Here is a 17,364-nt window from a genome sequence, read left to right on the forward strand (position 1 = left end):
ACTTCACACACCTTTGAAGGGTTGTGTTTCATGCAGTAAATTAAATGGTGCCACTTCCCTCCAGCAAGAGCAGGTCTGGATACCATCCCAGTTTGGTCTCTTTCATGTATCCCCATTCTTTAAAACTATGTGCTTACTCAGCCACTTCAGCCTCTCTGTCTGTCTGTCTCCCCGCCCCCCCCAACCCCATTTTTTCCCCCAAGCCGTCTCCTGCTTCTGTGTCTTCTCTTGAGCTTCCTCCTCCCCTCCCTTGGCAGTCCCACCTCTAATGCTCTTCACCCCTCCTCTTGAGCTCCTCCCTCACAGCTAGTGGCTGGAAAACTTTTAAAAAGCTCTCTCAGTTCTTCAAGTTAAGAGTGACAAAAAAGGGGGTGTTTGGGATGTGAGGGAGGGTGTGCTCTTTTCTTCCCTTCTAAAGGCCGCCTCAGCAGTTTTCTTCCAGGCAAAAGGGGAAGGAAGGACACCAGCCATCATCTGGAGAACAGACGGGGAGACTTTAAAGTTTAAATAGGCAGGTCTGAGTGCCTGAAATAGGCACTTGAGTTTTAACCTCTGGAGAACTGAAAAGCTGAAATCCTTCTCTGCTGAGCAGGAAGGTAAGGATGGGATGGGGGGGGGGGGGACAGTTTTATTTGGAGTTCATTCCAAACAAACTTTCTTAAAGATTATGGTTACCTGTGATTGGAAAACTATACATGTAGTTATATCTATCTATCTATCCAAAAGTTTACATACATACATACCTAATTTTAAATGTGTATATAATATGAAATGTTTCGATATCATTTTTTATGTTGACCGGTAACAATTATAGCTTCCTTTGATATTAATGCCTTTTTTCCAGAACTTTTTTTTTAATGTGACTCTTACCTTTACCAGATTAACCAACTCGGGAGGAGCCATTTGTTTAATAGTTTAGCTTTCTCATCAAGTATATCATCTTGTTTAGTTTTCATCTTATTTACTGAAGGAGAATGTTTTTTTTTTGTCTGTGTAACCAAAATTATTTACAGCAAAACAGGCAGCCAACTTTGAGGAAAGGTACCCAATGCAGCAATCTGCTGCCGTTTCTCGATTCCTTTTAAAACTTCTCTAGAAATCTGAAATTACCACAACTTCTTCAACTCTCCCTCCCATCTTCCGCCATAAAGATGCACACGTACACACATTTTGTTTTCATATGGAAATGTGTGATTCGGGTTTTCTGGTTCGTACCAAGCATGGTCCTTAATTGAGGCTTTGTTCAAATGCTGCTTCTGCTGCTGCTCGGATGGCTTTTCACGTGGTCTCCCTCACCTCCACCTCCCTTCTCGTTAATGGCAGCAAACGTTGGAGAAGGGCTCGAAGCGAGGTTGCCTGCAACTGGGTTACCTTGAATCCTAGGAGCCCGCAGGATCCGGGTGGCAGAATCGCTTCTGCCTTACTCGGTTGGCAGCTTTAAAGCAAAACTTTTGTTGTTGTTGCAATCTGACATTGTGCAAGACAGGCGTTCGGGGAATAGTAATCCGATTGTGTGGCAAATTAGTTCCTGGGATCCTAGTAATCGCGATTTAGCACTGGAAGGAAGTCCGTGTCTATGTTCGCTGGGGTTTTTTTCCCCCCCTTTTCCTGAAGGCAATCATTTTTTATTCCTTCTAGTTAGCATTGAGAAAGTTTTTGGTCGCTAAGGAAGGCTGAAAACCAAAGCAGCCAATCTCGTTTTGGTGAACTCCTTTGCCCTTCTCTTATGCCAGTCTTCGTTCTCCCTTTCCTTCTGCCCTAGTAGATTGGTCAGTCTGCTGTGCGTACAATTTTAAAAACAGAAGAATTTAAGGAGAGATTTGTTGGCAGAGTATTGTTAAAGCCAGCGAGGTCAACTGAACAGAGAAAATGAGCCTCTCTTTTTCAGAAAACTGCTGGTCTCTTTGGGGAGCGGGAAGAGGAGGTAGAGGAAGGGGCATCCCTTCAGCTATGAAGCCATGAGCTTCCAAAGTTTGAAAAAAGTGTTTATAGCAGCTCTGAGGAATGACTAGTGCTAAACTGTGATATATTTCGATAGCCTACAGATGAGAGAGGCACTTCTGGAATGCCACAAGAAAGAAATTAGACGTCCTGTTTCTTAACAGAAATACACTTTTGATTCACAAGGATAAAGTTTGTTTAGCAAGAAGTGCTTTGTTGTGGCTGAGTGGTTGATCTCTGGATGTGGGGAGATGGCAAATCCAGGCCGAAATGAGAGATTTGGAGGTTGTGGTGATGAGGAGATAAAACTACCTTTAAATTTTGAAGGGAAAAAGGACATAGGATGGGAATAAAACTTTTGGTGCTTTCAATGGGTAAAAGAATTTTGCAAAACAAAAAAACAACAACAACCAAACTTCTAAAGTGAGTTGTTCCCATTTTATAGCTGGGTAAATGAGGCTCACAAGATAAATAACCTTAAGAGAATTTGGAGCTGAAGTTAGTGACTAAGATGGTGTTCAGTGAAGCTTACCCCTTGGTATAACTTTAAAAATTGCAGCTTTAACTTCCGTAACAGAGAATTCAGAGTTGTAACTCGTAAGTAATTTTTATTACATCCAGTGAGATTTAATTTTGCAGTAGATGAGCTTGGAGTTTTTACATAGCATTGCAAATATAATGCAGATTTATTATGAATAAGTCTCTTTGAATGTTATGATTTAACCTTATATGTGTAGGTTAAGCTGCCTTTCAACCAGATGTGAAACAAATCACAAAAACACATACATAATGTGTATGTGTTGACCCAATTGACTCAACTATATTTTTTCAAAGAAGATTGTTACAGAAAATTACATAGCTGTAAAGAATAATTGTTCATGCCGCCCAGCGTGTTTTTCAAAATGTTCCATAGGTCTTAGTAGACATTAATCTTCAGCAAATGTGTGCAGTTTTAGCTATAGGATAGGATTTAGATGTAATATTATTAGGGCTCCAATAGAAATTATTAGAATTATTACTGCTACCAGATCTGGCTTGTAAAACTCCATATAACCACCAGATGGCAGCAATAATCTCTTTAATATTGTAGAAAAGTTTAGTTGCCTGGTATTCTGTACTTTTTTTCTTTTTTTACATTTATAGCCTCCTCCTCCAAGATCCTTCAAGTAGTATTTAAAAATCATCACCTCTCAATCCCAACTCACCCCCCAGCCCCAAAACTATGTTAGGCAGATTAGGCTGTGCATGGTGACTGGCTCTAGAGAGCACAATGGGCTTGTAGCTGAATAGGAATCTGAACTTGGGTCTCCCTGAGCCAAATCCACTTCTCTAACCATAACAGACTGGCTTAGCAATAATCCCATACATTAGGGTCCTTTCAGGTCTCTGCTGTAACCGGATTTGTATTCTTAGTACAGAGGCTTTTTGAAGGATTTCTTGGTTGTTTGGATTTTTAAAAGGAAACTAAGTTAACTATCAGCTAAGGCATCTTCCAGTATGAAATTCCCTACTATTCATCTGTATTCAAAGACATCTGTGTTTGCATTCAACTTTTCCCTGTTAGTTAATTACTGGCCCAGTTTTGCTATTCTTTGAGCAATTTATGATGTCTGTGGAGGACTATGTGTGACACACAGGTTCTTTTTCTAAATCATGCCTAATTCAATTGACCCAGACTGGAGAGAGATGCAAAGAGTCTCTGGAGAGGTGCAGATAGATAGATAGATAGATAGATAGATAGATAGATAGATAGATAGATAGAGATATAGATACACACACACACACACACACACACACGTGTGTGTGCATGTATTCTGCAAGTATATACATACATCATCATTTTAGTCACTGTCTATCCACTGCAGGATGAAGGCCTCTTCTGCATGTTTCCCACCATAATGTGTGTGTGTGTGTGTGTGTGTGCCTTCTGTATTTTATTGCTATCTTTATACTATTACCAGTTGATACTTAACTATTACAATATACTATTGCTTTTCAATTACTTCTATGACAATGTTTATACTATTACCTATTTCTCGATCATAATTAGCTATATCCTATGCTCTATACCAGGGTCAGCAATCTGCGGCTCTGGAGCCACATGTGGCTCTTTCACCCCTTTGCTGCAGCTCCCTGTCACTCAAAATATGCATCACAACCACCAATGTACGACACCCATCAGCATATGATTTATTGAGCTTTTCAACCCCTGGTAGGCCAACCATGGATAAATCCAAGAAAAGAAAAGTTTCAGAAGAAAACAATCTTTAATTCAACTATATATGCTAGTTTTGTGGCCGCTCAAGAAATAGTCAGGCAGAGGAAGGGTTTTATGGCTCCTTTCTTTTCTGTGGGAAATGGGTCCATATGGCTTTTTGAGGGTTTAAGGTTGCAGACCCCTGCTCTATACTATCTATTCCTCTTATGCATTAATGTCTCTTTCTTAAACCTGTTCTGTCTTAAGTCCCCATTTTCTTTTTCGTCTTCTGTTAATGACCAGCATGTAGAGAGCCCTTGCATGTTTTTTATGTGCTGCTTTATTTTCCAGGGCTGCTATATTTTTCCTCTACATTTAGACCATCTACTCCTGAAAGAAAAACACCTCTTTTTTTGAGTGCTATACTCGGTTTGCTGGTGACTTGCAAAGCTCCAAAACTCTTGCATCTCCGCCCTTTTCCTCCCACACTTGTGTCAAGGTTTACCTGCAGCTGTGCAGATGCTGAGGGAAAGGCTCAAATGGGAGGGAAAGAAGGTAGCACAGGTGCTTGCAATTTTACTAACTAGCCTGTTCTCCCACAATATGTAATAATCCAGCACATCTGGAGAATCTAATTATTGTATATTTGTCATCATATACAGTGTAGTATCCACATTTCAATCCCCGAAACACTCTCTTCATTAATTTTCTGTCAGCCTTTTCTATCCAAAAGCTAGGGGTTGAATTGCAAAAGCTCTCGCATACAGAACTCTGCATTACAAACACCACACCGCTATGACTTGGAATTCTGTGTGCCTCCCTGAGACTCCATTCAGTTATCCATATTAGGTACTTAAGGTTCATTGCACATCCTGAAAAACATGAACCTTATAATATGATTCATAGACCAACTTCCTTCATATTTCTATTTCCTTTCTTTTCCTTTTAAAAGAAGCACAACGACAGGTCTATAATCTGGATCGAGCCTGCTACTATCCCATCTGTCCTGCTAAAAATAAAACCCCTGTCCAATTATTATTGAAATACAGGTAGGCCTCAATTGTGACCACAAACTGAGCCCAACACTTCTATTCCTAAGCAAGGCGAGTGAGTTAAGTGAGTTGTGCCTCATTTTACAACCTTTTCACCACAGTTGTTAAGTGAGTCACTGCAGTTGTTAAGTGAATCTGGTTCCCCCCCGTTGACTTTGTTTGCTGGAAGCCGACTGGGATGGTTACAAATAGTGACCATATGACCTTGGGAAAGTGCAACTGTCATAAATACATGCCAGTTGCCAGAGCGCCCAAATTTTGATCACATGACCATGGGAATGCTGCAATGGCCATAAGTGCCATTGTAACTCTGAACGGTCATTAAACAAAAGGTGGTGAGTTGAGAACTACCTGTAATATATGAAGAGAGAAGGCACTCTGTGGAGAGCTGTAATTTCAATTTTCCTGCCCTTCAAAAGTTGCCCAATGGATGTGACGTTTAGCAATAACTGCATGTTAAGCTAGTTGTTGGGTTTATGACATGCAATACTGTCTTTGGCCGTCCCCTGACTGCCTAAGTCTGACAAGCAGCGTCAATACAGTTGGCTGTGCTATATTCACATCTGGCTTGGCAGAAATGAAAGCTTGATTGCCACAGAGGGAAAGGAACACATTGCATTTTCCACAGATGCTTCCCACATGCTTGGCTGTGAACCAAAACACCCAGCCTACAGCATGGCAAGCTTCTGTGTAAAGAAGCAGAATGGGGGGAGAGATCCATGTGAACCCTTTCAGTCACTATTGCGTGTAAGATTACAATTTGCCATAGGCAGAAAAGGAAGTTGCTTCCTCGGATAGAAAAGTAGCTCAGATAGCTATCGGTTTAGGACTGACTCCTGAAAAATAAACGTGTGATACCTTTTCTCCTTTACAAAACTATGCCTGTAGTTTTTAATTACCATGAGTGCGGTACAGATTTGATTTTTTTCATTGATTAGGTCTTCATTTCTCTTTTATTTTCTCCCTCTTTGGTGAGCCCTGTTTCGTGGTACAAGCATCACACAAAAAAAAAAAGGTGCTTTTTAATGCCTAAACTAGTTGAAGACTTGCTGTGACAGCACAGGTGTGGGCTGAGCTAGGTGCAAGTCAGCAAAGTGTTGCAAACAGTAATTTATGACAACAATAGTATGCTAATCGCCAAGATAACATCAGAAAGAAGATAAATGTTTTAAGAACAGGGTTTTGATATTTATTCACATTCAGTTCTGCATGGGTATTGAAAACATGAACCCTAATCATCATCTGATTTCAAAGATTGTTATGTATTGTCCCAACTATCATATTTTAAGGCTTGTCATCTTAAAAGGAACAGTGGATATGTACATCTCTTTAAAAATCAGATACCACAAGTATTAACTTTTTCAATAGTGACAAAGACTGACAGTTCTCTGAATGTGACATGTTGTCTTTGCAGTACATATAAACCTGTTGTAGGTCTATGGTTGATATGTCTCTAGAAGTCTATGGTCTGTGTCTTCTAGTAAGTGAATCATGCACCTGATCATTATCCAGACTTCTTTGAATATGCAAAATATGACTGCCAGAGAAGCAAAATATTTACAGGCACTGCTAGGAATTAATTCATGCTTTCTTTTGATTCTCTGATTTCATTGGGAGGTAACTTGCAAGTGTAGAATAGCAGTTATAGGCTAAAGGCCACAGATTGCATCATTTCCACTCAGGAGTATCTCAAAGCATTTCTTAATGGAGATATTTATATAGCATTTCTTAATGGAGACATTTTACAAATTCAAAGAAGCAAGAAAGAATGCCATTGCCTGGTCTACCATTGAAACATTTAGACCAGGGCTGATTTAGACCTTCAAACCTTTGCAATACCTAATTATTGGGACAGATGCTTTTGTAATCATGTTGAAGAAAGAAAGAAAAAATGCTTAGCCAAACACCTAATGAAATATATCATATCTTTAAGAAGTGTATATATGTATAACAGTTTTATTTTAATGCATATATAGATGTCAATGAAATGTTCAGCCTCCTATCCAGATGCTAACTCCAGAGGCTCTTAGTTATTCTCTCTTGTTAGTATTCTTTTAACTTTATAGCATCCTTGAACTAGGGAGCCGTTCAAAAAATTAAAGGATGCTTGTTGAACAGAGAATTGTCCTTCAAAAGACTGAAAAGAGACACTAGCAGTTGGCATTATACCAAGTTACATAAAATAAACAGTATAAAAAAATTAAGCAGGATTCTGTAGCATAGGACACATCAGCAGCCTACATATAACACATTTGTATATATTTAATTAGAGAAGCCCCACTGTGTTCAATCAATGGCGCACAGTGGTAAGTAACAATGTTTAGGATTGAAATCTCAATGTGATCATTAAGTGTATGTCAGTGTTATATAAACAAAAACGTGGGATATGAATCAAATCTATTAACCCAAATATTCTAATTTAAGGAACCACACAGATTGCCAAAAGACAAAACTAGAATCCCTGTTTTCAATAAAACAAAATGTATCTCCCTGATATTTTTCTTGCATAGGCATTGATAGAGCTGTAAGAATTTTTAAAATGAATCAATATTGAAAAACATTAGAATTGTTTGAGTAATTCATACAAGGCTTTTTTCCCCTCTCCCCTCCTGGCAACCTAATGAAGCAATGAAGTTAGTTTGCTTGTTAGAACAAATTTAAAAATCTATATTAAATTGAAAAGAGATACTGCTGTCTTTTAATTAAATAAAAACGATTATGCACTATATCCTTCCGTAGTAATGGGCCAAAGCAGGATTCCCTGATTTATTGATTAGTATACTGTACTTTACTATTTTTACTTTCCTAGAATAATATTTTTGTTTTCAATTGCAATTTCAGTCTAAAATAGCTTTATATTAGAAAGACACCCTAGAGTGGAATTGATAATGGCATAGGTATGCTCACAATTACTCTAAAGAGCATGGGCTTGTGCAATAAAATTTCCAGATTTTTTATCTTGTTTCACCACATGAGAAAATAGTCCTGCGATCATAATCCATTTGTCTTTCTTAATTTCATATGCAGGTTTCATCATCGCATCCTCATGCACGCACTTTATGTCTTTTCAAGAACAGTCATGAATGACTTATGCAAGCCGTGCTTCAGTTCTTTCCTTTGTTCTCTTTCAGGTAGCAGGTAGAGAAGATGGGTGACTGGAGTGCTCTTGGTAGGCTCCTTGACAAAGTCCAAGCCTATTCTACTGCTGGAGGAAAGGTGTGGCTGTCTGTCCTTTTCATTTTCCGAATTTTGCTTCTGGGGACCGCAGTGGAATCTGCCTGGGGAGATGAGCAGTCAGCTTTCCGATGCAACACTCAACAACCAGGTTGTGAAAATGTCTGTTATGACAAATCATTTCCGATATCTCATGTGCGTTTCTGGGTGCTGCAGTTCATTTTTGTTTCGGTGCCAACCCTTTTGTATTTAGCACATGTCTTCTATGTGATGCGAAAAGAAGAGAAGCTAAACAGGAAAGAGGAAGAGCTCAAGTTGGTTCAAAGTGAGGGGGTAAATGTAGACCTCCCTCTAAAACAGATAGAAATTAAGAAATTCAAGTATGGAATTGAAGTACATGGCAAGGTCAAAATGCGTGGTGGACTGCTTCGTACTTACATCATCAGCATCATTTTCAAATCTATCTTTGAGGTGGCCTTTGTGATGATACAGTGGTACATCTATGGATTCACTCTGCAAGCCATCTACACTTGTGAACGGGTACCATGCCCACACAAAGTGGATTGCTTCCTCTCTCGTCCCACAGAAAAAACCATCTTTATTATCTTCATGCTGGTAGTATCTATCATATCTCTGACCCTCAACATCATTGAGATTTTTTATGTCACCCTCAAGAGCATTAAAGATCGCATGAAGACCAAAGGCAATCCTTTCTCACCTAACAGCGGCTTAAGTCCCTCCAAGGACTGTGGATCTCCCAAATATGCTTACTTCAACGGGTGCTCCTCTCCAACGGCCCCCTTGTCTCCCATGTCTCCACCAGGATACAAGCTTGTAACTGGAGATAGGAACAATACATCATCCTGTCGTAACTACAATAAACAAGCCAGTGAACAAAATTGGGCAAACTATAGCGCTGAACAGAACAGGATTGGACAAGCCGGGAGCACCATTTCCAACTCACACGCCCAGAACTTTGAATTTAACGATGAGCCGGAGAACACAAAAAAAGTGGCCTCTGGCCATGAGCTCCAACCTCTCACAGTTGTAGATCAGCGGCCACCAAGTCGAGCCAGCAGTCGAGCCAGCAGTCGACCACGACCTGATGATCTAGAGATCTAGCCCTTTGAAATTGCAGTCGTCAATGCGACTATGAAATACAAATTGTATTAGCACGTGGTGTTCATTTCGTTCCCACGGAGGTGGTACTTTAACAATCTCAACCAGGAGATTTTAACAAGCAATATATAATTATATATATATAAATATATATATATATATTAAAAAAAATGTTGATTTTTTTTTTCTGGTAACTGGGAAGCAGGGGTGATGTGAGGGAGAACAGCACATAGTGATATTTAAAGTAGCTGGTTTAAAAGAAAATCTTAGTCAACACAACAGTAGGGGAGTTGGTCTTTTGTTTTTGTTTTAGAAAGATGATATAATGTCAGTAAATGTATGTCTATAATATGTTGATTTTTCTAAAAAAAATTCATTTTTGTTATACTAAAAAAAAGTTACACTGAAATAAATTTGGGGGAGAATGTTTAGGATGAAATTGAGATTCCATTCTTTTACTGAACAACTGGCATCCTTAAGTCAGATATTGATCATTTTTCTATTAAGAACATTCCATTGCTAAAATGTGCACTTTGGGACAATTTCCTTGGATGAACTTGTCAGGCAGTTTATCTGTTTCCTTGGAATCAATCAATTACATTTCAGACAAGGCCCACCCAACATGCTTTGACCATTTTCTTCCTGTTTCAGATCTTCCAACCTACATTAAGGAATCCGTTCAAGGATGTTTAAATTTTATTAACTTCCATTCTACCACTACTGTAAGATTCTACCGACTTGCATATAGGATGCTATTCAAAGTTTCATTATTTTAGCTATGGTTGGGTGACCATCCTGAAACAGTTTTGCAGATGATCAGAAAAATTATTATTATTATTATTATTATTTATTGAATTTGTATACCGCCCTACTCCCGAAGGACTCAGGGCGGTGAACAGCCAAAAGATAAAATACATATAATACAAATGTTAAAAAACCATTAAAATACAATTAAATAATTTGGCCCAGAAAACAAAATTTAAAACACCCCAAATTTATAAAACAAATTTAAAATTTAAAAAATTTAAAAACAGTTTAAAAGAGAGGTTAGGCCAGGCCGGCCTGCTGGAATAGGAATGTTTTGAGGGCACGGCGGAAAGCGCGCAGATCTAGGATCCTCCGTATCTCCAGGGGGAGCTCGTTCCAGATGGCGGGTGCCCCCACAGAGAAGGCTCTCCCCCTGGGGGCCTTCTGTTTGACCGACGGCACCCTAAGAAGCCCCTCTCTATGGGAGCGTACTGGTCGGTGAGAGACTACTGGTGGCAGAAGGCGGTCTCGTAGATACCCTGGTCCTAGGCCATGGAGCGCTCTAAAGGTGGTAACCAAAACTTTGAAGCGCACCCGGAAGACCACCGGGAGCCAATGCAGTTCGCGCAGGAGGTTCATGGGTTGTTTGTTTTATTCTTGCTGTTTCCCCTCCTTTTTAAACCTTGGTTTTGCCATGTTTCTCTGTGAATGGATTAGATCAGGGGTGTCAAACTCATGTCATCACGGCGTGACATATCGGGACTTTTTCCCCCTTCGCTAAACTGGGTGTGGGCGTGGCCAGCACATGACACATCCGGCCCACAGGCCAAGAGTTTGACAGCTCTGGGTTAGATGCTTGGGAGGGATATGAAACCAAATTGGGAATCAGCTAGAAACCACAAATAGACAATGCATTCACATGCATAATCATTTGAAGCTGTGGTTGCAATTAGCAAACCAACAAATTATGATTCCCAACTGTATTTTATTGCCTCCTATTATAGCCTATCCTACCACAAATAGACTAAGCAACAAACTGCAAAACGGCTCAGTGTCATGTGTGAACCCTACCATAACATTCATTAATTACTAGCTATAAAATGTGAAGCTGGACAAATGAAACAATTTTGGCCTGATGCAGTCATCTATTAGATGCAAATGTTTTCACAGTTAGGTTCCATCAGAAGCAGGAGATCGGACAACTCTGTGATTGGAATCACAGCCACTATAACTCGAGTTATTTGTGGTTGGTATATGATAACTGGAGTTATTTGTGGTTGTTAAACAATCACACTGATACACCCATAAAATGGTTAACTATTCTGGGTTATCATGGGTCACTATCATGTTTACATTAAAAGATTCCAGCAGTGCAAACAAATCAGGTATTCTTTTAAAGAATTTCAATATTTCTATATATTTTGTAGTAAGTATATTTCACGAATTAAGGATAATTTAAGAAGCAAGTCCTGGTGGCTGTTGAAAAACTGCCATTTGCATTCCAGCTAGACCTTTTGCCACAATAAAACTTGTCAGTAAAACATCCAAAGTCGCATATTTTTGCAATCAATTATCTTTCCTTAAAATTAAGGAAGAATTCTGCTTGTTTCTCCATCTTTTTATAATTTATGCTTGAATAACAATGATGGTAGTACTGGGAGAAGGGAAGATTGTTAGCCTGCCAATAATGTGAGAGACTTGAGGATAAATTACACATCCATATTGTGCAGTAACTGCAGGTATCATGCGATAGCTTGAGAGGTGGAGAAATTATCTGCACTGCAACCTCATTGGATGGTGTGAATAGATCCTTACATAAACTGTTTTGAGCTGTACTAATAATCCCTATGCTGATTTTAAGATATCAAGAATGTTACACTTACTGTTCACTTATAAATTAGCTCAATAATAACATGGTTCAATTCACTTTTGATAGTCCATTTTTGCTTAATGACAGTTTTAATATTTGCACACATTTTTGTTGGGGTGTAAGTGAGGCTGAAAGTGTACAATTCTAATTTATTTGAAATATATACTAAGGAAATATACCAGTGTTTATTTTCCATTTTCAACCACAGTGCCTTTTAATTCAACACAGTTCATGCAGCCTCGGTTTCATTTTGCAGCAACGCAGATTTAAATGTTTATCTAATATGTTTTACTAAGTTGTTTGACATTCACTTTTAAAACTATTGTCAAGCTTATTGATTGCATGCATACCGCCATAGTTCATCAAATCACACTGTCTGGAGAACAAACCTTAGTCAATAAAGTTTAATTTAGTATAAACTGGTTTGTCAATAGTCATTCTTTGTGTTGGTTTAACTTGGTATTAAGTGGACAGCTTGGTCCATTTTCTGTGTTCTAAGTGACATTTGAAAATGACAATCCATACATAGCAATTTATTCATTGTTAGGTCAACTCACACATTACTAGTGTGCAAATATTCACATAGCCTCTCATTAAGTAGGATCATTAAAAGCATGTTGCACCATGTGAGATAAACTAAACAAGGTGAAACTGGGCCTGGTTATGTAAAGTTGTGTAGTGTTATGACAGCAATTTTTTTTTTCAAAATTTGTGGGAAAGAAGAAATGAGCAATTGGGGGAAGGGATGAGGGAATACCTATCCAGCTCTTAGACCACCTATTTCCATCTTTAGGGAGTTGCCTTAATTAAGCTTTCAGACAATGCCTTAAAAATTATGTCATTTGCACTTGAAATTAAAAACAGGGTGCTTCATTTAACTTTTACAATTCAAAATGAAAAGTCCATATAAAACCTTAGAAAGGTACTGCATCCAGTTTTTGTCACCACACTATAAAAAAAGTTGTTGAGACTCTAGAAAAAGTGCAAAGAAGAGCAACAGATTAGGGGACTGGAGGCTAAAACATGAAGAATGGTTGCAAGAACTGGGCATGGCTAGTCTAGTGAAGAGAAGGACCAGGGGAGACATGATAGCAGTGTTCCAATATTTGAGGGGCTGTCACAGGGAGGAGGGAGTCAACCTGTTTTCCAAAGCACTCAAAGGCCAGACAAGGAACAATGGATGGAAACTGATCAAGGAGAGATTCAACCTAGAAATAAGGAGAAATTTTATGACAGGACAATCAAGCAAAGGAACAACTTGTCTTCAGAAGTTGTGGGTGCTTCATCACTGGAGGCTTTCAAGAAGAGAGTGGACAGCCATCTGTCAGAAATGGTATAAGACCGTGATGGCAAACCTATGGCACGCAACCATGCCAGAGGTGGCATGCAGTGCCCTCTCTGATGGCACGCGAGAACCGTCACTCCAGCTCCGCTCCCCACATGGTGGGGTGCAGGGTGCGTGGGAGGGAACGCATGCATGCACGGGGGGACACATGCAGGGGGGCAGGCACGCAGTGCATGTGCGGGGGGGCGCGTGCATTACATTTTGGGGGTTTGGGCACTCGGTCTGGAAAAGGTTAGCCATCACTGGTATAGGGACTCCTGCTTGAGCAGGGTGTTGGACTAGATGACCTACAAGGCCCCTTCCAACTGTGTTAGTCTGTAATGTCTGTAATATGTGCACGTCTACATACAATTAAAAACGACACTAGTAAACTTTACATCTGAAGTCATCAGTCAGTGGGGAGACCTCTACCAGTCGATATTGCTATGACCGCCAGATGGTTTTGACAGGTGGCTATGCTCAAGTTTATCAGCCTCTCAAAATGTTCCAGATTTACATCCTGCTTTGCACAACCCTGATCAGTTTATGTTATAATTGCAACCGCCCACTTTAATGTCACTAACCCTAAGGACCCACAACTCGGGGCAGGCAAGCTGTTCAACTGCTTAATAGTTTTCAGTGTTAGGAAATTCCACCTCATTTCCAGATTGCATCTCCCTCTGATAAATTTCCACTCGTGCTAGTGAGTTTGCGAACTTTTTATTTTATTGTATTTATTATTCCATTCATGCTAGTTTGTAAACTTATGGCTTGGCACAACATGAAATTACAAAACTAACCACAGGTGAGGAACCAATGGCTTTCTAGATATTGCTGAATTAGAGCTTCCGAACACCTTGAAGGACCATAGGTTTCCTATCCTGAAAATAACTCTCTGCCAAGGCATTTGTTTTGAAACTCACAATTTTGGTCATTTAGAAATAGACATTTTTTGTCATTAATTTGTATCCTCAGTGTTCCTTCTGCCACTCCTGCTTACAGAACAACAGACCATGCCTAGATTAATTCTCTTGAGAATTGCAAAACATTTCAGATGAATACACAGGCACTGATTTTTGGCTTTGCAGAATATTTTGTTGAAATTATTTTGCAATACTATGATATATTTTTACAACTTTTAATTTTAGCCAGTTTTTTACATGAACTCTATAATTTCCCCCCAAAGGGTAGATTACTGTTTAAAACAGGGAGGGTCTTTAACAAGTCCATTCTAGATTTAAACATAAATGAGCACAATATGTTCTAATATTGTGGCATAAAGGCCAGCAGGTTCAGCTTATATCCATTACCTGATTGCAGATACATGCAAACCACAATAGGGAAAGGATCATCCACAAACTAGCATACATTTTACAGAATAAATTTATATTTTTAAGGTTTCAGCTTTTCTCTTTCTTAATTTGGCAAGATAATATTTTTTAAAAAATCAGAAAACTGGAAGGAAAGATGCCAATATGTGAAATTTCTCAGGACTAGGTTACAATCTCAATGCAGATTACCATATTCAAGTGAAGACATGGCCATTAGATCTTATTCAGTACAGAAATGAAGTCCAGTTATTTCAAAGGTTTCCCAAAACCTTCTGGGGAGAAAAAAAAAGAACCAAATCATTTTGGTCAGCACATTTAAAAATATATAATTCATCTTTAAAATGGAATCTACAATATTTTCAGCCATAAGTAAGTTGCACAAGTCGAAAGAAGAAAATGAAGAGAACTAAATCTGACTTGTTATAGACTCTGATGGCCAGACTTTCAATGCAGAGATAAAGGCATAGCATATTAAAAAGGAAAACAAGTAGAAGAATAAAAGGGAACCTTGATTATCTGCCAAAGTAAGTTCCTGAAACTCTTATTTAATTTTTTGAACTTAAGCCACAAATATTTGTATTAAGTATAAGTCCAGAAAACATTAATGAAAAAATACTAAGCTATAGGCTGATAGCTGCAAGAATAAATCTGACCCATTGGAAAAGAGGGACTTTGTTGACAATATTAGTGTCAGCGTTCCAGAAAAAACCCATCTCCAAGTAAAGACTCTGAAGCAAGCATTTTTAAAAGTTCTATTTACTAGAATAGATAAACTGGCACATCTGGGAAAACCCAGAGGTCCGGGCTTTCCCTCAGTAAATCAAACCCCCCAAACCATCTCCTCACTCCTCAGTCGATCTGCCGTCCCATCTCAAGACCTCACTCCAACCACTCCTTCTCCAGATGCAGGATCGCCCTGACCTTGACCGACAGGAAGAATGCTATTATGTCTAAAGACAACCCCTCTACTAAATCCCCCCTCCTACTTTCCACATATGGGAAGATGGCAGCACGGAAACTTCCAGCCTAATATGGCTTCCAAAGCTGACAATTAGACTCGGAGATAAAAATTGGAGAATATATACAAATGGCAAAATTAACAGTAGACAAGTCAACTCACAAAATACAACTCTGACCAAAGCAATGCTGTCTGGTATACTACAGATAACATAGCAAGGCAATCTATGTCTTTGGAATATAGTTTAAAGAAGGAAAATTATGAGAAAATAAAAATATAGATTAAAAATATTTGAAAAGACACTGGTAATAATCTTCAATATTCAGCATAAAGAATATATAGGTTGTAGTAAGAAACAAACATAAGAGGAGAACGTGTCACTAGTAAGTTTTCTCATAATGTTTTTTACTTATGCTTAGTAGTTGTTTTTTTCTTTTATATTACTATTGTAATAAAAATATCTTTAAAACAGACAAACCCTTTCCTCCATTTGTTTCCTAAGCTGCAAAATCATTTACTGTTTATGGAACCTTGACTGCAACAAGGAGGAGGTCATGATTAAGAGCACACCATACAATCATATTTTCTATCTCTGGAATTTTTTTTCTTCCTGGACAGAAGGCCAGATGAAATTGACCACAGATAATTAGCAACATATCAGCTGGAACTGTTTTACAAGCCTTTAATCACACTATGGTCTGCTTCTGGGCGGTGGAAGGGTTCAACTAACACCCAAACTGGGGTTTTCATCTTGTAATTCACAAGATGCATGTTTCCATTTTATAAATAAATGCAGCTATTAGGTCTCCTGCAGGGGTGGTTCTACTTACCTTTACTATCGGTTCACAACGGGATCGCGTGCATGCACTCTCTTTGTTCGCACGCATGCCTTGCTTCTGCACATGCGCAGATCGCCAATGACAACATCCGGGGCGGTGGGCGGAGCCTCCTGCCGATTTTACTACCGGTTCTTGTGAACCGGTCTGAACCGGGGCCAACCCACCACTGGTCTCCTGCCTTCAGAAATATACGTGTTCTGCCTTAGAAACAAAACAGGCAATACTACAAAACTGGGGTCTCAGAATACTTGTTTCTCCATCACCAAGACACTCGGTTTCCAAAAATTAGAATCTTCTAAATCAATGAACTCAACCTTGGAGACTTGGAAATGTGTGGACTTTGACTCCCAGAATTCTTTTTAAATAAATAACTTTATTGTCATTGTACATGTATACAGAGTATACCCATACAATGAAATTCACTTAACACCCAAAGACCAGGTCCAACACACATAACACTCCTGTGGCAAAAGAAAGCAAAGGCAGTACTAATAGTAATAAGTATATTGGGTGCAATCCCAAAACATGTGGAGCACTACTCGAACACTTTCGCCATTGATAAATTCATCATTAGTCAATTGCAAAAGGCAGCTTTATTTCACTGCTTACCTCCCACAAAGATACATTTAACACCGTCAAACAACATCTTCCTATCCCAGATCCTTGGGAAGGAGTAAATAGGTGGATAAAAATGGCAAATCCAGTCTAAACATCTGATTGACGGTGTGACCAACCATAATAATGAAAATGGCAACCTTATGCCAACTCGTAAATCTTTGCAATATGCCATGTGGCATTTTTTAAAGACTCCA

General features: G+C 39.0%; 1 protein-coding gene across 1 annotated transcript; it reads left to right on the forward strand.

Moving 5' to 3' along the window:
• The first annotated feature begins 302 nt into the window (after window positions 1-302).
• On the forward strand, window positions 303-12,519 carry GJA1 (gap junction protein alpha 1). Its single transcript, XM_034418706.3, has 2 exons — window positions 303-596; window positions 8,322-12,519. The coding sequence occupies exon 2, from the start codon at window positions 8,338-8,340 to the stop codon at window positions 9,484-9,486; it is 1,149 nt and encodes a 382-aa protein (XP_034274597.1). The 5' UTR covers window positions 303-596; window positions 8,322-8,337; the 3' UTR covers window positions 9,487-12,519.
• Window positions 12,520-17,364: the final 4,845 nt, after the last annotated feature.

The sequence above is a fragment of the Pantherophis guttatus genome, chromosome 1 (genome assembly GCF_059756535.1).
Source record: "Pantherophis guttatus breed Tessera chromosome 1, ASM5975653v1, whole genome shotgun sequence".
Classification (NCBI taxonomy): Eukaryota; Metazoa; Chordata; class Lepidosauria; order Squamata; family Colubridae; genus Pantherophis; species Pantherophis guttatus.

Excerpts from the sequence above, each read along its gene's own strand:
- GJA1 (XM_034418706.3), top strand. The coding sequence starts at position 8,338 with ATGGGTGACTGGAGTGCTCTTGGTAGGCTCCTTGACAAAGTCCAAGCC.